This window comes from Papio anubis, chromosome 6 (assembly GCF_008728515.1).
Source record: "Papio anubis isolate 15944 chromosome 6, Panubis1.0, whole genome shotgun sequence".
In the NCBI taxonomy this organism is placed as follows: domain Eukaryota; kingdom Metazoa; phylum Chordata; class Mammalia; order Primates; family Cercopithecidae; genus Papio; species Papio anubis.
Genome location: NC_044981.1, coordinates 139,942,429 through 139,969,151, shown reverse-complemented (window position 1 = coordinate 139,969,151; position 26,723 = coordinate 139,942,429). Strand labels below are relative to the sequence as shown.

General features: G+C 33.3%; 1 protein-coding gene across 1 annotated transcript in view; it reads right to left on the bottom strand.

Annotated features, from left to right (window-relative positions):
• LOC110743173 (triadin-like) overlaps positions 1 to 25,460 on the bottom strand; it is a 40,199-nt gene extending 14,739 nt beyond the window's left edge. The window contains exons 1-3 of the mRNA XM_021937924.2: positions 25,404 to 25,460; positions 24,610 to 24,654; positions 21,941 to 21,964 (exon numbers count right to left, since the gene is read on the bottom strand). Coding sequence (XP_021793616.2) covers positions 21,941 to 21,964; positions 24,610 to 24,654; positions 25,404 to 25,428 — 94 coding nt within the window. The 5' untranslated portion in view covers positions 25,429 to 25,460. The remainder of the gene's footprint in view (positions 1 to 21,940; positions 21,965 to 24,609; positions 24,655 to 25,403) is intronic.
• Positions 25,461 to 26,723: the final 1,263 nt, after the last annotated feature.

The window sequence follows — 26,723 nt, the reverse complement described above, 5'->3', positions numbered from 1 at the left end:
GCTGCAGAGTTTGAGGCTGCAAGTGAGTTATAATCTCTCCACTGCACTCTTGCCTAGGTGACAGAGCAAGACCTCATATCAAAAAAAAAAAAAAAAAAAAAAAAAGGATGTTAGGGAAAGAGGGATAGGTATTAGTTATGAAAACCACCACTTCTAAATTTGGATAACTGGAATACAATCAACACCCTTATATATTTGCAAAACATTTTACTGGAAGCATATTCACAGCATTTTTCATAGATAGTTGGAATCTCAGTTTCTTCTTCATATAAAAGATTAATTCATAATGTATATTTTGTGATGTAGGCTGTGTGTTTATAATATAAAAAGTAGAATCTTAAACAGATTTTTTAAAATTTCAGTCTAGCTTTACAGTCAAAGTGAATATTACCTTGAAGGTTTCCTATGATTTATTCATTTAAGATAAAGTTACTTTTCCAGCAACAACTATAAGAACTATAATGAGATACTTTTCTGTGCCAGATACTCTACTAGGTACAAGATTTTACATATGTGTTTTAACCTAAGTCTCATCAATACCCCTATGAATTATGGGGGACAATATCTGATTTTACAAGAGAACTTTGCGACCCAAAGTTTTGAAAAGAACTTTCCTAAAGCAACACATTTTAAAAAGTGTTGAAAGAAGGCATGAAGCTAACTTTTCTCAACATCAAGACCCTCACTCTTTCCACTAAACTGTACTATCTTTACTTGCAAAGCACTTTGCTCAGTGCCCTGAAGGAACCAAAAGGTAACAGGATGCTACTTAGAAGTAATTTACAGTCACATGTAGAGAAAATGAAAAAGTATCCAACCAAATAGAAGGGATTCTGAAGTACGAGATAGTATAGTATGTGACAATTGATAGTATAACTGCGAGGTAGTTTCAAGAGTGAAATGGTAACTACCTCTTACTTAGATCAAAGGAGTTTTTTATGGACTCTCTTCCACTGGTGATGGACTTTGAACAATTTTAATGAATTGTATAGTTAGAGGTATGAAGAATTGTTCAGGAAAAGAGAATGATGGGATCAAATTTAGGAGGCAGCAGTATTAGGAACATGAAATGTTCAATTGGGCTAATACCTACAATATGTATAGAAAATGATGACACCAAAAAACTTTTTAAATGTAGTTTATACCTGGATTCTAGAGTCCCTAGACTCCTGGGCTTAGAAATGTAGAATTTATTCCAAATCTGCTATGAAGAAATAGTCAGTGTTTCTCACATACATGGCCCAATCATTTTAAAGTTTGGAAAATTTAATGTCAGTGGACATAAAAAGGAAGAATGACAAGTCAGAAAAGGGGCTGTTGGGGAGTGAATGTAATGGTTTAGAGGAGAAACAGTAAAAGCCTACATGACTTAAAACAAAATTAGGGTCAGGGAGAAGAAATATCGATTAGTCAAAGTAGAATTCAAAGTTTTATGTCTAAGTGACTAAAGAGTAGAATTCAGATAGCAAGAGAAGAATCTTCTCTTGGGATATGGAGAGGGTGGAGGGATAAGGGAAAGAAGAAGTTTATGATAGGAAGATCAGTTGTAAACTTGTGTAGACAAAGGGTGAAGTTAGGAATCGAATATGTGACCAGAGCTAAAAAATAGGTTAAGTGTCAGAAGAATTTTGGGTCTTATCCACAAAGAGGTAGATAATGCAGATAACAAAACTGGATGGCCCCAATGAGGAATAGTGCAAAAGAGCAGGAAAGAGAGCTGAGGTTGGAAGAATTCAGCCTCTGAGGAAAAACAGCAGAAGCCCAGTACTGAGCAAATAGACTGAAAAAAAAAAAAAAAGAATCCTATATTATGAAAGCCAAGAGAGGAAAACATTTCAAAAAAGGCAGGCGACCTACAATGTGGAAGGCATCAGAGAGGTTACAATAGGGGAGAAGTGAGCAAAAGGTAATTCACCTTTACAATTTGGAGCTCAGTGTTGAACTTGACGTTAGCTATTTAGGGAGCGTGTTGGGGCAGAAATGGGGGCAGATATCCAGGTTGCATGGAGTTAAAGCTGGAGGAGTGGAGAGAAATCACTGGGAGATCTAGTTCAGAAATGGCTGCACATGCAAGTGGAGCAAAAGGACAACAGTTCTGAGAAGCAGAAAGGGCAAGGAAAATTTTGTACAAAGGAATATTCATAGGCAGAGGTAGGAGAAACTCTTACAGTGAGAACTACAGAGACATGATTGAGGGAGAAAGCAAGAGAGGATGGAATCAAAAAGGAATAGAGAATGGTAAATCTTAGGAGAAGCAATGCTTCTTGATATGAGAATGGGAGGCTGGTGATAGGGAATATGCAAAAGAGTAAAAAGAGATTTTAATGTGGGGAGAAGGCAAATTTTGAAGAACTCACATTTATGGCATAGATTAATTTTGTCTTTCTCAGTTTTAAACATAAAATTTTTCTGTGTAGTGTCCAGTCTGCTCTGCATGCTCTTAGCAAACACTATAAATAAATCACAGCCACCTAAATAATGCATGTATATGTACCAGCGCAGTTACTCTATGTTCATCTCTACCAGTAGTCTATTTTGACTTCTGCAGTTACAAAAAAGTCCTCGTAAGTAAACATGTGGGATCCTTAGTCATAGATGCAAAAAAAAAAGCTTAGCATGAATTTTTGTATTCTTCTTCAACCCTCTTCCTTTATCAAATTCACTGCCTTTCTCTGTTTCTGCAGAGATACCCAAAGCTCCAAATTATTTTCTCAACTAACTGGCCGAATTGTGTGTAACCAGTTTAACAGAATATTACATTCTAAGAGTTTACATTTTTCTAAGAAATCTTAATAACCCACGGTCGTTCAAAGCAACATTAGACGGCCAGTTTATTTTAGTCCTCAGGTGTGAGATGCTCCTTCTATATGTGCTATTACTTAAAATAATCATGAGTTTTAAAGAAAATGAACTGCTACACTGATAACTCACTGAAGATTATTAAAATTGAGTCTAGGGAATAATACACTGTGCAGGGAAAGTTCATATTTGGGATTTTGTAGGCAGCACACAGTGAAGCCAGGAGTGTTCAATAAATGTATGCTACCCTTTGTTAGTGTCTGTCCCATCACTCCCAGGATAAACACGGCTCTCTTGAGGGCAATGTCAGAACAACTTAACATCACCTTTAAATGAATGAGGCCACAGTGCTGGGACCCAAAGTCTACTAATGAACAGTGACAAATGTTTCACCAAATGTGCCTTATACACAACCTTTCTCTGGAGTCTAGCAAAAAGGGTGATCTGAGTGCTGAGTATGATCACTGGTACCTATTAAGGAGGCTTCAGCCAAAGGCAATAGTTCCATTTTTTTCTCCTAAAACAAAATCATCATGAACTTAATCACCCTTGCTCTAAAAAGTGATATTGTTTTAAATCCAAGCAAAAATAAGAGATATATGCTTTCTTTTTATTTTTTCATGTAATAATTGCATGCATTTTGACACAAAAGTTTAATAACTGAAATCTGTCCCTAGTTAGGGGAGTAACCCATTGTCATTACATAATCATCATCATCATCCTCATTCTTATAGTTACCAATTAATATTCACTTATTATATACCAATCCCTATTTATGCACTCTACTATTTTATCTTAATCTACCCAAAATTTATGAGATGAATATTGTTATTCAGAATTTTAAAATAAAGGTATTGAAGCACAAAAATGTTCTAGAATTTTTTTCAAGTTATTCAGCTTTTAAGTCATGATGGTAACTGGTACTTCTGAAGCTAGTTTCCCTGGTATCAGCTACTACCCTATGATACTATTTGTATATGTATGTCTATTATGAATTTAGTGCTAATTTGTTTAGCAAAAACTACAGTAGTGTTGCCATTCCATTTCAGCATGTGACCTCTAACAAAATAGAAGTCATTTTATAAAAACAATCACTTTTAAATCATATATGTGTGTGTGCATATATGTATAGGATGTGTATATGTTTATAAACACACATATATCAAATATATATACACCCATGTGTAGCCTGAAATAAGCTTTAATCCGTTCATTACAAGAAGACTTTTTTTTTTTCAGTTTGTATATATCTGTTTTGCTTTAATAAAGATTAAATTTAGGATTCTACGATGAAGTACTTGCTAAATTTTTAATGACATAATTAGTTTTACACAATTGTCTAGAACTGGGATGTAAGATAACTTGTTTTTTAATTTAGAAAAAGAAAGACAATAATCTTGGTTAAAATAAGATTTGTGGATAAAATCTTAAAAACAGACACTAATACTTCTGAAGATATGATAGACTGAATACACTAAAGTGTTCACTCACAGCAACAAAAATTAATACGTTTTGTTGAAGGACTGGGTTTAGAGGAGGTAAAGGAAATCTTCAAATAGAATTGTCCCTTCTGTCCCAGGGAAATTAAAAACAAAACAAAACAAAACAAAACTAACCCTGCTGATACATGAAAAGTGTAGCCACATTAGGATAAGTGCTTATATTGAAACTGAAACTCAGTAATTAAGTGTGCAAGGAGCAAAATGGGGGTGTAGAGGCTGAGATCCTTTATTAAGCCAGGGAGAGTGGGACAATGATAAAATTGTCCTGGGGACTGTGAGAACATAATAGCACTCTAGAACTTAAATTTCCTTCATATTTCTTCCCCCAAAATGGATAGAATAGGTAGACAGCAAAAACCATGAACAATATTTATAACAAATTAGATGAACCCTAAGATACCTATGTATTCAGACAAATTAGTCAAAAATCTACAAGGGATCAAAGTCTGTGGAAGAGGAAGCAGAGGGAAACCATGGGGAGTCTGAGAGATGGGGATCAGTCTCTCAGATAGCCAATAGGTATTTCCCAAAGGAAGTCAGACTGATGAGATCATCAGCTAAAGTTGTGAGGGACTTTGTCAAGTCCAACAGCAGGCAAGCATTGAGAGCTGAAAGTGCTGGAACCGTCGGATATCCTGTGACCTTGGGAAACTGAGAAGCCAGGGCTCACTTTTAGGATGGATTCTCACAAATGGTAAGGAACTGCTGGGAGTGGAATAAAAGGTGAGCAGGACAGGGTCAGTAAAGACAAAGAAAACGATAAGGTCAGGTAAGTGAGAAAAAGTAACCCAGCTAGGAAATCTCAAAAAGCTATCTGTCACAAGTTTTGTACATTATTTATTTTATTTTTTAAGGTTTATTTTTTAAAATAATCACACAGTAAATTGAGTTTTTTTGGTGCAAACTTCTATGAATTTTAAGACACACATAGATGTGTGTGACTACAACCACACAATCACCTCCAAAAAATACCTTTGTTCTCCTCCTTTACAGTGACACTCTCCCTCTGTCCCTAACCTTGGGCAACTACTGAGCTGTAACCCAATGGAAGAATCTCATATGCATGAAAACTTCCAGTATGTAACTTTTGGAGCTTAGCTTCAGACGAAATAATGCATTTGAATTCATATAACTATTGCATATATGAATTTTTATTCCTGAGAAATATTCTGTTGTGTGGATGTACTACAGCTTCTATATCCATTTGCCTGTTGAAGGACATTGGGTTACTTCCAGATATGGCGATTGTGAATATAGCTGCAATAAACATTGATGTTCACGTTTTTGTGCGAACATAAATTTTTATTTCTCTTATCCCTCAGGAGTGAGATGGTTGGGTCATAACATAAGCACGTGTTTCTCTTTATAAGAAACGCTCAGTTTTCTATAGTGCCAGTACCATTTTGCCTTCCCAACAGCAATGTATGAAAGTTCTGGTTGTTTCAAATGCTTGCCAGCACTTGTTTTTGGTTTTCCATGTTTTTAAAAAGTTGACTTCTTCTAATAAATGTGTGCTGTTATACAGTGGTGGCTTAGTTTGCAATTCTCTGATAGCTAATAATGTCAAATATCTTTTCTGGTTCTTCTTTGCCACTCATACATCCTTTTTGGTGAAGTATATGGTAAAATCTTTTGTTTATTTTTTAAAATTAATTTTAACTAACATTTTATTTCACCCAATTTGTAAAAAACACAAGGCCTTTGTTGGATATGCAGTCTTTATTCTTCCACAGAGCATATATTTTTGATTTTCAGATGGTATACAATTTATTATTTTTTCTTTTACAAATAGTCCTTTTGGTGTCATATCTTATAACTCTTTGTCTAATGTTACGTCTCAAAGATATTTTCTCCTAAAAGTTTGATAATTTCATGTTTTACATTTAGAGATATCTCTTTCTGATTAATTTTTGCATACTATGTGAGGTTAACAGTTTATTTTCAAAAAAATACATAGATGTCCAATTGTTTTAGTGTTATTGGTTAAAAAGGCTACTTATTCTCCACTAAATTGCTTCAGAACTTTTATTACAAATCAAACGGTTATGTTATGTAGTTCTATTTCTTGGATTTTTAATGCTACATCTTGTGATTACTGTAAGTGTACAGTAACATTTAAAATTAGGTAATATGATTATTCCAAATTTGTTCTTTTTAAAAAATGTTTTTGCTATTGTAAAAGAGATTTTATATATTAAGAAATTCTGTCTGAGATTTTGATTGTAATTGCATTAAATTATAGATCAATTTGGGGAGAACTGACCTCTTTGCTGTGTTGAATCTTCCAATTTATGAATATGGTATATCTCTACTTATTTTAGATTTTCTTTAATAATTTATACCATCTTGTGATTTTCAACATATAGATCATGTATACATTTTGATTTATACATAAGTATTTCATATTGGGTAACCTGTACTAATTGTTTAAAAATTTGTTTCCAATCGCATGTTGCATGTGGAAAATAATGAGTTCTCTGTATTAACTTTATACCCTATTACTTTTTTTTTTTTTTTTTTTTTTGAGATGGAGTCTGGCCCTGTCACCTAGGCTGGAGTGCAGTGGCGTGATCTTGGCTCACTGTAAGCTCCGCTTCCTGGGTTTGTGCCATTCTCCGGCCTCAACCTCCCGAGCAGCTGAGACTACAGGCGCCCACCACCACGCCTGGCTAATTTTTTGTATTTTTAGTAAAGACGGGGTTTCACCGCGTTAGCCTGGATGGTCTCAATCTCCTGATCTCGTGATCCGCCCGTCTCAGCCTCCCAAAGTGCTGGGATTACAGGCGTGAGCCACTGCGCCCGGACACCCTACTACCTTTTTAAACTCCCTTACTAATTCCAGTTTTTGTGTTTATACAGGTTTTAGATTTGCTACACAGAGAATCATGTGAATAGGGATGGTTTTGTTTTTTCCTTTCCAAATGTATTAATTTTTTTTTCTTGCTTTTTTGCAGTAGCATAAAGGAGAAAATGGAAAAGAGACAATATTTTGAAGAAACGATGGTTATGGATTCTTCAAGCAGGTACAAGAAAACGATAAATTCCTGTGCCCTGGATGATGTGAAAGAAAAAAGAAAGGTTTTCAGGAATGAAATGATGTAGAAAAGCTGTCAAATAAGTAAAAACTGAGAATGTTTTCTACTAATAGAACTCTACCCAAGGCAATTTCATAGAAGGCACTACTAGGAAAAGTATGCTATCAAAAGAAAGTCAAAAAGGCAAAAGAAATGGTGAACAAACTGGTAAACATGTAACTACATATAGGCACATACTGATTAAATAAATAATACTAATAAAATTCACATATTCAGGATTTTGAACAAGATTACCATGTAAATCAAAATTAGATGTGTTAGAATTTAAATGTTTTCATATTCCTTTCTTGTTTACAAGGGGTTTTCAAATAGCAATTTTATACTTTGTTAGGTGGGTATGGTAAAAATGTAAGGATAATCACTGAAGTAATATAAATAAGGTATAGTGTCTGCAAAATGGAATAATGCAAACATATAAAAGGAAAAAACTCTCAATTTATGAAAGTCGAGAAAGATGATAAAGAAGCATTGAGAGAGCATGAGAAAGAGAAAGCAACAAGACAGTGAGAACCAGACCTAAGATATTAATAATCACGATAAATGTAAATAGTCTACATTCATCAGATTAAAACTAAAGATCATTGTAGTATATAATGTAAAATAAAATTTAGCTCAATATTTTTTGATAGACACGTATGTAAAACATAATGTCACGAAAGGACATAAAGGTTTAATTGAAAATACATTCAGATAAAATATTAACCAAAAGAAAGCTAGAATAATTAGACTGGGAGAGGTGGCTTATGCCTGTAATCCCAGCACTTTGGGAGTCCGAGGCGGGTGGATCATGAGGTCAGGAGTTCGAGGCCAGCCTGGCCAAGATGGTGAAACCCTGTCTCTACTAAAAATACAAAAAATTAGCCGGGACCGGTGGCGAGCACCTGTAATCCCAGCTACTCAGGAAGCTGAGGCAGGAGAATCTCTTGAACCCGGGAGGCAGAGTCTGCAGTGAGCCGAGATCACGCCACTGCACTCTAGCCTGGGCAACAGAGCAACACTCCATCTCAAAAAAAAAAAAAAAAAAAAAAAAACAAAAAAAAACAAGAAAAGAAAGAAAGAATAATTATATTAATATCAGACATACTGCATAATACTCTTGTTTTGTTTTTGTTTGACACGGAGTCTCGCTCCGTGGCCAGGCTGGAGTGCAGTGGCACGATCTCAGCTCACTGCAAACTCCACCTCGTGTGTTCAAGCGATTCTCCTGCCTCAGGCTCCCAGGTAGCTGAGACTACAGGCATGCACCACCATGCCTGGCTAATTCTTTGTATTTTAGTAGATACAGGATTTCACCATGTTGGCCAGGATGGTCTCGATCTCCTGACCTGGTTATCCGCCCACCTCGGCCTCCCAAAGGGCTGAGATTACAGGCGTGAGCCACAACGCCCGGCCATACACTCTTTTTAAAAAGTGCATTGTAAAGGATATAGAAGTCATCATATAAAGCTAAATGTTCAATATATCAGAAAGACACAAAATTGATATAAAGTTATGTATAACATGAAATAGCACCTGATATAAAAATTGATTGAACTACAGGGATAAACTGATAATTTCTCATCATAGAAGAAGATGTCAATATAGTTTCTTCAGTTATTGATACTTCAAATATACAAAAAGTCAAAGAATATGCAGGGTAATTAAAAGTACAATTAACATGGCACAAGTATACATATGTAACAAACCTGCATGTTATGCACATGTACCCTACAACTTAAAGTATAATAATAATAAATAAATTTAAAAAAAAAAAAAAAAAAAAAAAAAAAAAGCTTGATTTAATGGCTACAGAATTGTGCTTTCAACCATTAGGAAAACACAATCTTCTCAATAATATATACAGTATTCACTGAAACTAATAGGTTAGTTCACAAGATAAACACTGAACACATTTCAAAGAAAAGACTCTTCCTGTGATTACTACACAATTAAATTGGAGTTTGGTTAAACAAGAATAACTTCAGTAATTCTCATAGTTTTGGAAATTTAAAAATATATTCTATAAATAAAATCGATACAATAAACTAGTTAAAATTAATTATAGTGGAAATTAAATATGCTTAACATTGAATTGTAATGAAAATACTACCTATAAAAGTTTGTGGGATGCTGCTGAAGTAGTGCTTAAAGGAAAATTTATAGCTGTTACGTACATATGTAAAAGTAGAAAGGAAATAGATTAATAAACTAAGCATACATATTTGATATTTATAAAAGAAACAGAAAAACCTCAAATAAATGGGAAGCAATGCAAATATCCATCAAGAGTAGAACTGATTAAATATGTATGTTCACAAAGTAATATACTATATGGCAGTGAAAATAAGTAAAATGTAACTACCTAAAAATACAGATAAACCCGAGAAGCATAACATTAAGTAAAAAATTTCAGAGTATGTTCTACAATGTGCTATACACACACAGAGATGACAGACCAACACATGTCATAAAATTAGGAAAAAGTAATCAAGGGAATCATAAAAATGAAACTCATTGTAGTAGTTACTTCTGATAGGAATGGAGGGTTGGAATAGTGAAGTCACAGTATTTGTAGTATCCAGTTTTCAACTATATGTTACTTTGTATATACCAGAAACTACATAATAAAGTATTTTTAAAGAATAAAATACACTGGAATAATTTACATTTGTAAGAAGGATAGGAAATTCAAATTTTTGATATTAATTTGTATGTAAATGAAAGTTATGAAAAAAATGATGATCTCTTTCCCAAAACTTTATTTTCCAATGAATTATTTTAGAAATGGGAAAGTCTTTTTTTCTCTTTCTGTTTTTGATTGCAATATATAATCAATCTTACTTGCTGAAACAATGTAAGAAAAAAAGCCATACATACAGTTATATATTTATAGCAATGGATTTTTTTTCCACAAACAATATTAACAAAGTAGTAAAAGAGACTTAATAGTCATTTTAGTTTCAACAATTCAGTTTACTTTTTGGAAACATTTAGACCTAATTTTAGACAAATGAATTCAGAACATAATCAGGCATGAATAACATTATTCACACTCATTTTGTAAAGTTAAGTAAACAATATTTAAAGACTTCTTCTGTAACTACATCTGAATTAGACTATGAAATTTTCTTGTGCAGTGCTAGATATGGGACTGGCATATGTTGTAAAGCGATAAAATTGATTCATTTATTTAAAAGTTAAAATGTTGATATGTCATTTTATCTCAGACAATTTAATTAGTCTGAGATAAGATAAATTACTTGATTTTTGAGGTGAATTTACTCTGAAGTAGCTTTTAGGTTGAATTTGATTATGTTAGAAAATATCATTAATTTAATTATGTAAAAAAGGAAACTAAAGATCTTATTAACATAAAATGAAGCATATTCTGTTTGTGTTTAAGAATTTCTGTGTTTAAGAAAATTAGTTGTTTTCTGCCACTGAATTATCATTTTATAATTTACTTACTCATTAATAGTAACATTATTATTTGACAAATTGAAATATTCCTTCAAATGGGAATGACATTGGGAAATTCTAGTTTTCTGAAATTATTGAACATTTTCAATTTGGGAAAATATAATCAATAAAAATAGCTTACACTTTTATTTATTCATCATTATATATATTTTAACAAATAATATGCCTTAGTTATGGTTAATTATAGTCATTAAAAGAATCCATACTAGATATTAATTTCAGAGTTTTCTTTAGAGACATAAGATACACTAAACATGTAAATTCAGAAAAAGACTATTAACTTTTATATCTATGAAATCTGTATTTAATTTTACCTTATGCTTAAATTTCAGATGAATTTTCAAAGTGGTTAATTCTGACATCTAAAATATCTATTATACTCTAATATTGAAACAACTACCTTATTTACTTAGCATATTTATAAAGGAAGGAAAAAATGCAGAGCCAAAAATCTAGATCAGAATATTAAAAGTTATAAAGCTTTTGAAAAACCACAAAAGTAAGATAGAAAGAAAGTTGTTTAAAACATGGAAATCCTAAGTACTTTTCTAGAAGGCTTGGTTGAAACTTCATTGTAAAGTAATAAACTTCTAGAAAACACTAAATTTATTATTATGGCGATGTCAAAGTTAAATTTATTATCTTGGACTAATATCAAATTTGTATGTCAAAGATTATAATGATCTCAAAACTTGGTGCATTCAGGTAATTTTGATGAAGTGCTAATGGCAAAAATGCTCCCCTAGTCAAGAAAAAAAAAAAAAAATTACAGGAAAGATGGCAAAGTTAAACCTCTACATACAATAATCTCAAGAAATGTTCCTACTACATTATTTCATTTGAATTACTCATTTTGAGGATCTAACCAACCTAGCTTTATTTAAATGTTGACTCCCGGACAATAGCAAGAAAATAACTATGCACACCTATAAAATCTTTTTCTTTGATATACCCAAATCTATTTTGGGTATATCAAAAATAGACCCCCTGTAGCCTTATGACTCATCTAGTTGAAAAACCTTCCCTCAGCATTGTTTGCCTTTTAAGAATGTATTTTATCATCCCTTGGTTTTATTTCACATTTTGCCTTTGGGCAAGTTCCTGGAAAATAATATTTTAGGATGTATTTTTGCTTTTTTAGAGAAAAAGTTTTCAAAAAATTTAAAATGTTAATATCAGGAATAGATAGTGGTGTTATTTAAATTTTAAGAATGTAGGTTTTTTTGCTTTTAATTTTTAAGATAATAAGTACTAAATATAACACAATCTCGCACATCCTCCTCCCAATGTCTTTCTCCAAACTCCATGAAAAGCACACTATTTATCATATATTTACCATATCTACAAAAATAAAGATACAGAATGAAAATCAAATGAATATTTAGAAATTAGAAAGCCAGAGGCTGGGAGCAAGATGGCTGTCTAGATTCAGCTAATACAAGCCTCTTCCATGGAAAGAAACAAAAATATCAAGTAGATAGTCAGACTTTGAATAGATGGTCCAAGAGATTACACTGGAATTCAACAGAGAAGTGATAGGAAGCACCAAAAGCAGAGAAGGTAAACAAAGTGTAGCAGTCTGTCTGGCTGTGATTGACTGGGAGCCAGGAGAAGCTCTGGAACATGGGGAAAGTGTAAGTAAGTGTTTCCAAGGGCTGCACATTTCAACCACAGACTAACAGTACTGGATGTGGGAGAGTTCCTCAACTCTTGCAGGCCTGAAGACTAACATTGAGAGCTGCCTGAAAATTATCCAAAGAAGGAACTCATATTGAGTCCCACAGGCTTCCAAGCCCTGAGCAGCTACAGCATGACATCATTCTGAGAGCTCAGCTCCAAAAGGACTGTGTCCTGCCCTGGAGTCAATGCTGCCACTGCCACCATAAGGTCAAGGAGGGAGAAGGAAGGCCTGACACTTTCATGTGCCCTGAAGACAAATTCCACTGTTGCTGCTGCAGGTTGCTGCAGGACCAAGGTGCAAGAAAACTACATGCCCCTAGTTGCCTGCCTGTGCCACTCTATTGAGAGTGGCCCCATCATCCTTAGTGGCAGGTCCACAGCTGTCCCCAGTCTCAGAGCACAGCCCCAGAGAGAACTGTGTTCTGCTCTGGGGCTAACATCACCATGGCCACTAACGAGAGAGAGGGAAGGCAGGCCATTTTCAGACACCCAAAGTCAAAGCTAAAGTATCCTATCCAAACCAACAACACATACACGTCTTTAGGAAAAAGTCCTCTCCTATTAAAGCAAATCCATAAAATTGGAGGAAACAACTGTTACACCAGATACACAGATAGCAACATAAGGATACAGAAAACAAAACAAGAAAATACGACACCTACAAAGGAATACAATAATTATCTAGCAATAGATCCCAATGGAAAAGAAAATCACAAAATCCCACATAAAAATACCAAAATACTGATTTTAAAGAAGTTCAGTTAGATACAAGAGAAATCTGAAAAACAATACAGAGAAGTCAGAAAAACAAATTAGTATATGAATCGGAAATTTAAAAAAGAGATAGCTATTTTAAAATGGAACCAAATTGAAATTCTGAAACTGAGGAATTCATTGATAAAATACAAAACACACTGGAAACCTTTTTCAATAGGCTAAATCAAGTAAAAGAAAGAATCTCAGAACTTGAAAACAGATCTTTGGAAATAATCCAGTAAGCCAAAAATAAAGAAAAATAACTTAATGATGAGCAATTTTTTTTGGTTACAATTAGGATGACATAAAGTGACAGAATATTGAAATTATCAACGTCCCCAAGATCAAAGAGGGTTGGAAAGGGTTAGAAAACCTGTTTAATGAAATAATAGACGAAAACATCTCAAGTCTAGCAAGACACTTGGACATCCAGTCACAGGAGAAAACTAGCAGGAATTTATAGAACATTTTGTCAACAACTACAGAATATTCAAGTTTCTCCAGTTAGAGAGAAAACTGACTAACATAAAGCAACATCAACATCATCAAAAGGGATGCCCATGCAAAAAACCCTATCCAAAAGTTACCAACATCAAAGATCAAAGTTAGATAAATTCACAAAGATGAGAAAAAGCCAGTGCAAAAATGCTGAAAATTACAAACCAAATGCCTCTTCTCCTCCAAAGGATCACAACTCCTTGGCAACAAGGGAACAAAACTGGATGGAAAATGAGTTTGACGAATTGACAGAAGTCGGCTTCAGAAGGTGGGTAATAACAAACTCTTCCAAGCTAAACGAGCATGTTCTGACCAAATGCAAGGAAGCGAGGAGCCTTGAGAAAATATTACAGTAACTGCTAACTAGAATAACCAGTTTAGAGAAGAACATAAGTGACTGGTGGAGCTGAAAAACACAGCACAAGAATTTTCTGAAGCATATACAAGTATCAATAGCTGAACTAATCAAGAGAAAGAAAAGATATCAGAGGTTAAAGATCAACTTAATGAAATAAAGTGTGAATTCAAGATTAGAGAAAAAAGAATAAAAAAGAATGAACAAAGCCTCCAAGAAATATAGGACTATGTGAAAAGACCAAACCTATGTTTAATTGGAGTACCTGAAAGGGATGGGGAGAATGGAACCAAGTTGGAAAACACACTTTATGATATTATCCAGGAGAATTTCCCGAATCTAGCAAGCAGGCCAACATTAAAATTCAGGAAATACAGAGAACACCACAAAGATATTCCTTAAGAAGAGCAACTCCAGGACACGTAGCCAGCAGATTCACCAAGGTTGAAATGAAGGAAAAAATGTTAAGGACAGCCAGAGAGAAAGGTCAGGTCACCAACAAAGGGAAGCCCATCAGACTAACAGCAGATCTCTCTGCAGAAATCCTATAAGCCATAAGAGAGAGGGGGCTAATATTTAACATTCTTGAAGAAAACAATTTTCAACCAGAATTTCATATCTAAGCTTCATAAGTGAAGGAGAAGCAAAATCCTTTACAGACAAGAAAATGCTGAGGGATTTTTGTCACCACCAGGCCTGCCTTACAAGACCTCCTGAAGGAAGCACTAAAAATGAAAAGCAAAAACTGGTACCAGCCACTGCAAAAACATACCAAAATGTGAAGACTATCAACACTGTGAAGAAACTGCATTAACTAAAGTGCAAAATAGCCAGCTAGCATCATAATGACAGGATCAAATCCACACGGAACAATGTTAACCTTAAATGTAAATGGGCTAAATACCCCAATTAAAAAACAAAGACTGGTAAATTGGATAAAGAGTCAAGACCCATCAGTGTGCTATATTCAGGAGACACATCACATGTGCAAAGACATACATAGGCTCAAAATAAAGGGATGCAGGAACATTCATCAAGCAAATGGAAAGAAAAAAAAAAAGCAGATGTAGCAATCCTAGTCTCTGATAAAACAGACTTTAAACCAACAAAGATGAAAAGAGACAAAGGAGGGCATTACGTAATGGTAAAGGGATCAATGCAACAAGAAGCACTACCTTAAATACATACGCACCCAATACAAGAGCACCCAGATTGAGAACGCAAGTTCTTAGAGACCTACAAAGAGGCTTAGTCTCCCACACAGTAATAGTGGGAGACTTTAACATCCCACTTTCAATACTAGACAGGACAAGAAGACAGAAAATTAACAAGGATATTCAGGACTTGAACTCAGCCCTGACCCAAGAGGACCTAACAGACATCTACAGAACTCTCCACCCAAATCAAATAGATATACATTCTTCTCAGCACCACATAGTACTTACTCTAAAATTGACCACATAATTGGAAGTAAAACACTCCTCAGCAAATGCAAAATAATGGAAATTGTAACAGTCACTCAGATCACAGTGCAATCAAATTGTAACTCAGGATTAAGAAACTCACTCAAAACCACAAAACTACATGGAAACTGAACAACCTGCTCCTAAATAACTACTGGGTACATAACGAAATTAAGGCAGAAATAAATGAGTTCTTTGACACCAGTGAGAACAAAGACACAATGTACCAGAATCTCTGGAACACAGATAAAGCAGTGTTTAGGGGGAAATTTATAGCACTAAATGCCCACATGAGAAAGTAGGAAAGATTCAAAATTGACATGCTAACATCACGATTAAAAGACCCAGAGAAACAAGAGCAAACAAATTCAAAATCCAGCAGAAGACAAAAAATAACCAGGATCTGAGAAGAACTCGAAGAGATAGAGACATGAAAATCCCTTCAAAATATCAATGAATCTAGGAGCGTTTTTTTTTTTTTTTAAATGATTAACAAAATAGACCACTAGCCAGGCTAATAGAGAAGAAAAGAAAGAAGAATCAAATAGACACAATAAAAAATGATAAAGGGGATATCACCTCTGATCCCACAGAAATACAAACTACCATCAGAGAATACTATAAACACTTCTATGCAAATAAACTAGAAAATCTAGAAGAAATGGATACATTCCAGGACACATACACCCTCCCAAGTCCAAACCAGGAAGAAGTCAAATCCCTGAATAGACCAATAAAATCTTCTGAAATGGAGGCACTAATTAATAGCCTATCAACCAAAAAAAAAAAAAAAAAAAAAAAACAAAAAACAAAACAAAACAAAACAAAACCAGGAGCAGGTGGATTCACAGTCAAATTCTACCAGAGGTACAAAGAGGAGCTGGTACCATACCTTCTGAAACTATTACAAACAGTAGAATAAGAAGGACTCTTCCCTAACTCATTTTATGAGGCCAGCATCATCCTGATACCAAAACTGGCAGAGACATAACAAAAAAAGAAAATTTCAGGCCAATATTCCTGATGAACATTGATGCAAAATTCTCAATAAAATATTGACAAACCAAATCCAGCAGCACCTCAAAAAGCTTATCCACCACAATCAAGTTGACTTCATCCCTGGCATGCAAGGCTGGTTCAACATGTGCAAATCAATAAACGTAATCCATCACATAAACAGAACCAATGACAAAAGCCACATGATTATCTCAATAAATGCAGAAAAGTCCTTCAATTAAATTCAACACCCCCTCATGCTAAAAACACTCAATAAACTAGGTATTGATGGAATGTATCTCAGAATAATAAGAGCTATTTATGACAAACCCACAGCCAATAGCACACCGAATGGGCAACAGCTGGAAGCAAGAATGCCCTCTCTCACCACTCCTATTTGACATAGTATTGGAAGTTCTGACCAGGACAATTAGGCAAGAGAAAGAAATAAAGGGTATTGAAATAGGAAGAAAGGAAATCAAATTGTCTCTATTTGCAGATGATATGATTACATATTTAGAAAACCCCATTGTCTCAGCCCAAAAACTCCATTAGCTAATAAGCAACTTCAGCAAAGTCTCAGTATACAAAATCAATGTGCAAAAATCACAAGCATTCCTATACACCAATAATAGACAGAGAGCCAAATCATGAGCGAACTCCCATTCACAACTGCTACAAAGATAATAAAATACCTAGGAATACAACTAACAAGGAATGTGAAGGACCTCTTCAAGGAGAACTACAAACCATTGCTTAAGAAAATAAGAGAGGAATAAACCAATGGAAAAACATTCCATGATCACAGAGGGGAAGAATCAGTATCATTAAAATGACCCTGCTACCCAAAGTAAGTAATTTATAGATTCAATGCTATTCCTGTCAAGCTACCTTTGACTCTCTTCACAGAATTAGAAAAAAACTACTTTAGACTTCATATGGAACCAGAAAACAGCCTGTATAGTCAAGACAATCCTAAGCAAAAGGAACAAAGCAGGAGGCATCATGTTACCTGACCTCAAACTATGTTACAAAGCTACAGTAAACAAAACAGCATGATACTGGTACCAAAACAGATATATAGACCAATGAAACAGAACAAAGGCCACAGAAATAACACCACACATCTACAACCATCTGCTCTTTGAAAAATCTGACAGAAACAAACAATAGGGAAAGGATTCCCTATTTAATAAATGGTATTGGGAAAACTGGCTAGCCATATGCAGAAAACTGAAACTGGATCCCTTCCTTACAGCTTATACAAAAATTAACTCAAGATGGATTAAAGACTGAAATAAAAATAAACAAAAGATCAATAAAATTGTGTACTGAAATAATAAAATCAAAACAGCCAGCTAGCCTGAGCAGAAATATAAGAGAACTTAAAGTATAATAAAAAGAAAAAAAAGAAAAAAAAAAGAAATAAGACACAAATAAACTCAGAGGAAAAAGGAGACAGTACAACAGATACCACAGAAATACAAAAGATCATCAGAGAATTTTATGTACAACTATATGCTAAGTAACTGGAAAACCTATTGGATACTGATAAACTCCTGAAAACATAAAACTCACCAAGATCGAATCAGGAAGAAATAAGACCTGAACAGATCAACTGTAGCAAAATTTAGTCAGTCATTCCAAAAAATTCCAGGACTGGATGGATTCACAGTCAAATTCTGTGAAACATAAAAAGAAAAACTTCATACCAGTTTTAAAACTATTCCAAGAAATTAATGAGGAGAGAACTCTCCCTAACTCAATCCACAAAGTCAGTATTACCCTGATACCCAAACCAGACAAGGACATACAAAAAAATAAAACTCCCAGAGAGCATCTCTGTTGAATATAGATGCAAAAATCCTCAACAAAATACTAGCATAATGAATCTAATATCATATCAAAAAGATAATACATCGTGACCAAGAAGGATTCATTCCAGGCATGCAAGGATGGCTCAACATGTGAAAATCAATAAACCTGATACATCTCATCAACAGAATAAAGGACAACCCCTTTGAAAAGAGGGCAAATGAACAGACATCTCACAAAAGAATACATACAAGCATCCAACAAACATATGAAAACATACTGAGCATTACTAATTATGACAGAAATTAAAACCATAATAAGATACCATCTTACACCAGTCAGAAAGTCTATTACGAAAAAGTAAAAAAAAAAAAACAAAAAAAACCCAAACAAACAAAAACAAAAAACCCCAAAAAACAACAACGACAAAAAAGATATTGACGAGGATGTGGAGAAAAGGAAGGCTTATACACTGTTGGTTGGCATGTAAATTGGTTCAATTCCTATGTAAACGTTATGGAGATTTCTCAAAGAACTAAATTAGAATTAACATTTGACCCAGCAATCCCACTACTGCATATCTACCCAAAGGAAAAGCAATAATTAAATTAAAAAGATACCTGCACTTCTATGTTTATTGCAGCACTATTCACAATCGCAAAGTCATGGAATCAACTTAAGTGCCCATTAAGGGATAATTAGATAAAGAACATGTAGTATTTATATACCACGGAATAATATAAAACCATAAAAAAGAGTAAAATCATGTATTTTGCAGCAACATGGATGGAGTTGAAACCCATCATAATACATGAAATAACTCTGAAACAGAAAATCAAATTTATCACGTGTTCTCACTTATAAGTGGGAGCTAAACAATGTGTACACATGGACATAAAGATAGAAATAATAGACGTGATGACTTCAAAAGGGGGGAGAATAGACTGTCCTAGCCAGAATAATCAAAACAAGAGAAAGAAATAAATAGAATGTCCTAGTGAACAATCAAACAAGAGAAAGAAATAAAAGGCATCCACATTGGAAAAGAATTCAAACTATTCCACTTTGCTGATGATATGATCTTACATCTAGAAAACCCCAAAGACTCCACCAAATAACTTCTAGATTTGATAAACAAATTCAGTAAAATAGCAGAATACAAAATTAACATAAAAATGAGTAGCATTTCCATACACCAATAATGAACTAGCTGAAGAAGAAATCAAGAAGGTAATCCCATTTATAACAGCTATAAGAAAAATACCTAGGAATAAATATAATCAAGAAAGAGAAAGATCTCTGCGAGGAAAACTACAAGCACTGATTAAAGAAATTGAAAAGAACACAAACAAAAGACATGACAAGCTCATGGCTGTAAAAGTTAGAGGACCTGGTCCCTGCTAGACAAGATGTGCAGGCACTAGAGCGGAGTTAGAACATGCAAGGGGAAGAGAGTGATGGCCACAAAGCATAGCTATTTCATGAAACTCCTTTAGTTAAACAGAAACAAATGACTGAAAAAAAGTTCTGAGCCCGAAAACCCACTCCTACCACCAACGCTAACAAAATACACATATACATAATGCTGTAAAAGGATTCAGACAAAGAATGATACTTGTTTAGTTTCAAATATATATAGTATGCTCTTCTTTATAAATACCTAAGGCAGTTTTTTGATGCTGGCTCCTAAAAAGCATAATAAAAACAATAATGTGTGCTATAGAGAAAATAAGCTTCACATACTCAGAAAACCACCTTTTAAACAGAATCATTCCATGATGTCTCTGATCACTTATTTTAATATGGTCCCTATAAATGATATATTTTAAATGATATATTTTTCTTTCTCATATCTTTCCCTTTTCAGTTACTGCTCATAATCTTACTCTTATTACTACAACTGCTATTACTATGAAGTTAGATGTCCCAATAATTCCTTGACTTTTTACTTCCTTCTGGGAGGAAGTAAACCATAGCTTTCTGTGGCACATTTTAAAATCTGTTGGCCTTACATGTTCTCCACCTGACAGGTTCACCTTAAATGTGCTTACTTCCCACTTCTTTCTAACACTACCCCTCAACTTCAACCAATACTTCTGATGCTGTCTTTCTTTGTTAGCCATTTCTATCCTTTTCTCCAGCTAACCAAATCCTAACCATTCTTCAAGGCAAAAATCTTGGCATTACCTCATTTATGAAGTCTGCTCTCATTACCTTTGGCTGTAGGGGAATGGTGTGGAATAGGGTAGCTTTCAAGGGCCTTTGCTTTTATCTACACATTTTGCTCTTGCCATCAGTGAGACAATTTTGGGTCCTTACAATATATTTCCTTTTTAAAATTCCTGAGGCAAGTCTACGATCACCTGAAATCAAAGACCTTTGAATGACATATGTGGTAAGTATCATATTTTAATGATTCATTTTTATTGTCTTTAATATTAGCATTAGGTACAGTATAAGCACTCAGTTGGACCTTCTCTATCCAATTCTGTAGCCACTGACTACCTGGGGCTTTGGGAAATTGAAATGTGACTAGCACAAGATAAAATGTGCTGTAAGTATAAAATACACATAAGATTTCAAAATCTCAATACAAAAAATGAATGTAGAGGATAAATACATTTCTATATTGATTATATATTGAAATAATATGTGTATAAAATAAGTTACACAAAATAAAATATTACTAAAAATTTTTTCACTTATTTATTTTTGTCTTTTAATGTGTCAACTAGAAAATTAATATTACATATATGTCACATTTTATATTTGTGTTGGGTGGCACTTATTTAGAATAACTTTTTTATAAATATGGAAATAAAAAAGGATAAATTGTTATTTCCTTGAATTTTAGGAATTTGTAAGAATATTTACAGTTATATCCTATATACAGAGAATTTCTATCTGTACCTGGATCCTGATATTCTAGAGAATCTACTCTGGGAGCAGCGGTTTATACTATAGAAGATACATCCATTCCTAACTATGATGTTTTTCTTAGATATACAATTATATTTAGGTTTCTTAGATATACAATTATATTACAATTTAGGTTTACAGTTAAATTATAACTATACAATTACATTACAATTTAGGTTTCTCAGATATACAATTTTATTTAGGTTAATGAACATCAGAAAACAGCAGCAAAAGCATCACTTTTCGACCATATGTGGTCTTTAACAAATTTCTAGTGATTGACAGTTTAAGGCAGATACAGAATTATTTTATTTCACTTGACTTTAATCACTGAAAGTATTTATTTGTTTAAATGCAAGTCACTTTTCAGGCTTGAGAAAATAATAAGGTGTTTCTGTTACAAGTTGTAATTTCAAATAGCATAGTTCTTTTTTTTAAGTTTCAACATAAGTAGCAATAAAAGCTAATAAATTCCTGTCAGAGGATTTAGTTTAGAATAAACTAAAACTGAACACATCAAAAATAGAAATATTTTATGAATTTCATCTTGAAATGAATACTATGTATCAAAGAGAACTTGGCATTAATACAAACTGTACTTACTTGATACTCTTGCAGGTTTTTCTGCTAAAAAGAGAATATAAGTAAGTTTTGTTTAACTGAGATAAAATGCAAGGAAATTATAAATCAGTGGACTTTATAAAAATATCTAATTATTTTGTTTCTTACTTATTATTTAAGAATCAATGAAGAAATACAGTCCTCTATTGCCTGTCAACCTGAGTCTTTGTTTTATCATAATTTTTAATTTTTTAAAATTTTTATTTAGAGATGGGGTCTCAGTTGCCCAAGGTGACATGAAGTAGTACAATCATAGCTCACTGCAGCCTCACATTCCTGTGCTCAAGCAATCCTCTCCCCTCTGCCTCCCAAGTAGCTGGTATTACAAGTGTGAGCTACCATGCCTGGCTGATTCTTTGAATATCTTGGTTAATCTATTTTATCTAAGAAAATATGTCAGCTATCACAAAAGCTATTCATCAAAGTGTCACAAAATATTTATGCTTTTTTAAATACTCTTACTAAAATCAGGATCTTTGTAAAATTAAGAGTTTTGGCTCAACTATTATTATGCCTAACTTGAATAAAATTACTTTGTATTTTGTAACAGCTAAATATTTTCTTTAAAATTCCCAGACTTCATGAAATATATCATTTAGAATTATTTTTCTTTCAAAAAACAAGTAAGATAAATAATTACCAGACTATAAAATAAATCTTAAAAAACAACATGCAAAGTAAGTAAGTTTACTTTTTCATAATAATTTATTTATTTCAATGAGAGGTTATTATTTTTCAAAGAAATGTGCTTTCTTATTAAACTGCATGTAGGACAAAATAACTAAGGTGAAATTATTATCCCAAACACTAGAGCAGACATTCTAACTTCTTGAAAAAGACTAGTAACATGTCCATTCTAACATTAGTCTCATTTAAAGAGCCAGGCTAGAATATATAACTTTTAAGCAATCTGTATTACATGGTTTATTGTGAGATTTGTAGAGTTTCTAACATAAACCTCAGGATTACAATTTTATTAAAATTAGATTATTCCTATTAAAAACATTTTCAGCTTGGATAGATATTTTCTGTATCACTAGAGTACTATGGTTCATGCATAAAATTATAAAGTAAATAATTTGGAAAACTATTTCACTAAGACTAACACGTTATTATTTTTTTCTTTAAAAATACTAGCATTGGTTAGAAAGGTAGAAATTTAGGGAAAAAATAGACTTTCACTGATACATAATGAACTGTTAAATGAAGGAATGAATAAGAATATGCCTGCTCTCAATTATCTATGCGTTGGACTTGTGCTTTCGTATGTAATCACAATATGAAGACTTTAAAATGATAGATTCACAGAACAGAATAAGAAATCTGAATCAGAAGTCTGAATCCCTTGTACAGCTGAGTTACAGAGGTTTCCTCAAATCATCTCTCTAATAGATCACTCCCTTGGGGGCAAAGTGGGATAGACTCTATCCTTGGGCTGCTCTGATTGGCAGAAAACTTTCTCTTGTATTTGCAGCAGCATAATAGAATACTGAAGTGTGAATAGATGGCCTTAACCATTATAGTGTTTGGAAACATAACAGACTTGGAGCCAAATCTTGTCTGTACCATATAAATGCTCTTGATATGTCAGATTTTCTTTCATTGCACTTATCTCATCTTCAAACTGGACATGATAATTGAGCTTTCCTAAGGATTAAGTAAACTAATAATAGGAAAATGTATAATCATACATTTTCTAATTAATTTACTTTTCTCATCATCCTGGCTGATTATCTCAAAGGATATTAAACAATATTTAAAAGAATGTTTCAATATAAAAATTGTGCCCCTATATTATTCTACAGATGTAATTTTCTTTTGTATTGAAAGTTTTACCTCTTAATATTAGTGATAATTATGAATACATTAATAATTTTATGTGTAAGTGGTATGTCTAGATATATCTAGTCATTTCAGGGATATGTACCACAGTGAGCAGTAAAAGGGGGTCAGTGAAAAACGAAGCTTTTTCTCCGCCTACTAGAGATCTATGTATTTGCTATGAAAGGAAATAGTTGTCTTAGTTATGCTATGTTTACCTAGCAACTTAGAATTTACAGCACTTTTTTAAAGTAATTGAATTTGCCTAAAATTATGTTGCCAAGGCTACATAATTTAGAATAAACCTTATTTATAGTTTTATGATAATAATATCAGCAAAATAGATCATTCTCTTTTTAAGAAACACATGTCTCCATTATGCATGCTGGCATTTCCTATTTTGTGTCTAGGTTGAATTAATTTAAAGGTCTAATTCATAAGTAATAAAAAAAATTCATCATCTTAACTGTATGTTATTTAATCATAGATGAAAATAAATCCCAGTAATATTTATTTTTACTACCATATTACTTTTGACATTGTTCATGCTAAAAAAGTCTTTTGTAATTGAGAACTTTTTCTTCGGGTGTGTAACAGAATATTTTGTTCACGTTAATGTTGCTGATAGTTCTGATTTCTTCACATTTTCTTATTTTCTATTGAAATGTAAGCCTTCTGCTAGATTTTCTACCTGTCCACTTACTCTGCTGTTAAGAGAAGTTTGTATCTTTTAGATTTCTTTGTTTCAAAATAATTTAATATTAATATTAAGCAACAAAATAATTCAGATATTTTCATACCAACATAGTACTTATGTAATTCAAGATTACCTTTTGTCACATTGTGTAACTGAAGACTTTCTTTTCTTGTTGAGACTGTTAATAAGGAAAATGTAAATTAAAATTAAATTTTTAAAGTAAATTTCCATAAAAATTGTCTCACATCAATGCTGAGCTTTAAAGAATGAAGATAATTTAAGTGTTATAAACATTTTCTCAAGGTGGTTTTCAAAAATTTTTTCTATCTAACTGGTACCTAACAAAAATAAATGTTAGCACTAGACATTGTTTTATAAACAGAGGTATAACATGAATGTAGGAACAAAATTAACTAGAATCTATGAAAAATGGGTCATTCTGATTAACTGGATTTGGAGATAAACAAAATGAGTTATTTTGTCATTGACAATAATTCTGATATGCCTAAGAATGCTTTCCTACTGATCTAATAAACTATCTCTTTGGTAATTAAGACCTTTGTAAGCTTTATGATAATTACACTCAAATCAGTAATTGTCATATTATATGGTGTAGTTTTCTAAATAAATAAACCCAATGCTAAGAAAAATGGCAGCACTGTAATTTGTTTTATACCTTGCTCATCAGTGGCAGAACAAATCAATGCTTATTTGCATGGGTTGACTTATATCCATTGCTTCTTTGACACTGCTGTTACTAGATATCCACCAATTACTTACCACATTTCTTCTCTTACTCATGCTAGCACTCATCACATACATTTTTAAAAGTTTTTTTTTTTTCATATGGTATAAATACATTTTGACTTAAAATATTTTAGCTTCTGGGCTTTGCATTCTATTTTTTTATTCTTTTAAAAAAATTACCTTTTTCTTCTTTGAGATGCTTCATGTCTGCTTTTTCTGTGTAGAAGAAATAGTAATGGTAATTTATTTAGTTATTTATTTTTAATTATACTTTAAGTTCTGGGATACATGTGCAGAACTTGCAGGTTTGTTACATAGGTATACATGTGTCATGGTGGTTTGCTGCACCTATCAATCCGTCATCTACATTAAGTATTTCTCCTAATGCTATTCCTTCCCTTAACCCCCACTCCCAGAGAGGCCCCAGGGTGTGATGTTCCCCTCCCTGTGCCCATATGTTCTCATTGCTCAACTCCCACTTATGAGTGAGAACATGCGGTGTTTGGTTTTCAGTTCCGATGTTAGTTTGCTGAGAATGATGGTTTCCAGCTTCACCCATGTCCCTATAAAGGACATGAACTCATTCTTTTTTATGGCTGCATAGTATTCCATGGTGTATATGTGCCAATTTTCTTTATTCAGCCTATCACTGATGGACATGTGGGTTGCTTCCAAGTATTGGTCACATGCTATTTCTGGTTCTAGATCTTTGAGGAATTGCCATACTGTCTTCCGCAATGGTTGAACTAATTTACACTCCCACCAACACTGTAAAAGTATTCCTATTTCTCCACATCATCTCCAGCATCTGTTGTTTTCTGGCTTTTTAATGATTACCATTCTAACTGGTGTGAGATGGTATGTCATTGTGGTTTTGATTTGCATTTCTCTAATGACTGGTGATGATGAACTTTTTTAAATATGTTTGCCTTCTTTTGAGAAGTGTCTGTTCATATCCTTCGTCCACTTTTTGATGGGGTTCTGTATTTTTTTCTTGTCAATTTCTTCAAGTTCCTTTTAGATTCCAGATATTATTCCTTTGTCATATAAATAGATTGCAAAATTTTTCACCCATTCTATAGGTTGCCTGTTCACTCTAATGATAGTTCTTTTTGCTGTGCAGAAGCTCTTTAATTAGATACCATTTGTCAATTTTGGCTTTTGTTGCAAATGCTTTAGGTGTTTTAGTCATGAAGTCTTTGCCCATGCCTATGTCCTGAATGGTATTTCCTAGGTTTTCTTCTAGGGTTTTTTATGGTTTTAGGTCTTACATTTAAATCTTTTTCTTTGTTTTCCGTTTTATTTTATTTTTATTTATTTATTTATTTTTGACAGAGTCTCACTCTGGCACCAAGCTAGAGTGCAGTGGCACGATCTTGGCTCACTGTAACCTCAGCCTCTCAGGTTCAAGCGATTCTCCTGCCTCAGCCTCCCAAGTAGCTGGACCACTGGCATGTGCCACCACGCCAGGCTAATTTTTGTATTTTTAGTAGAGACAGA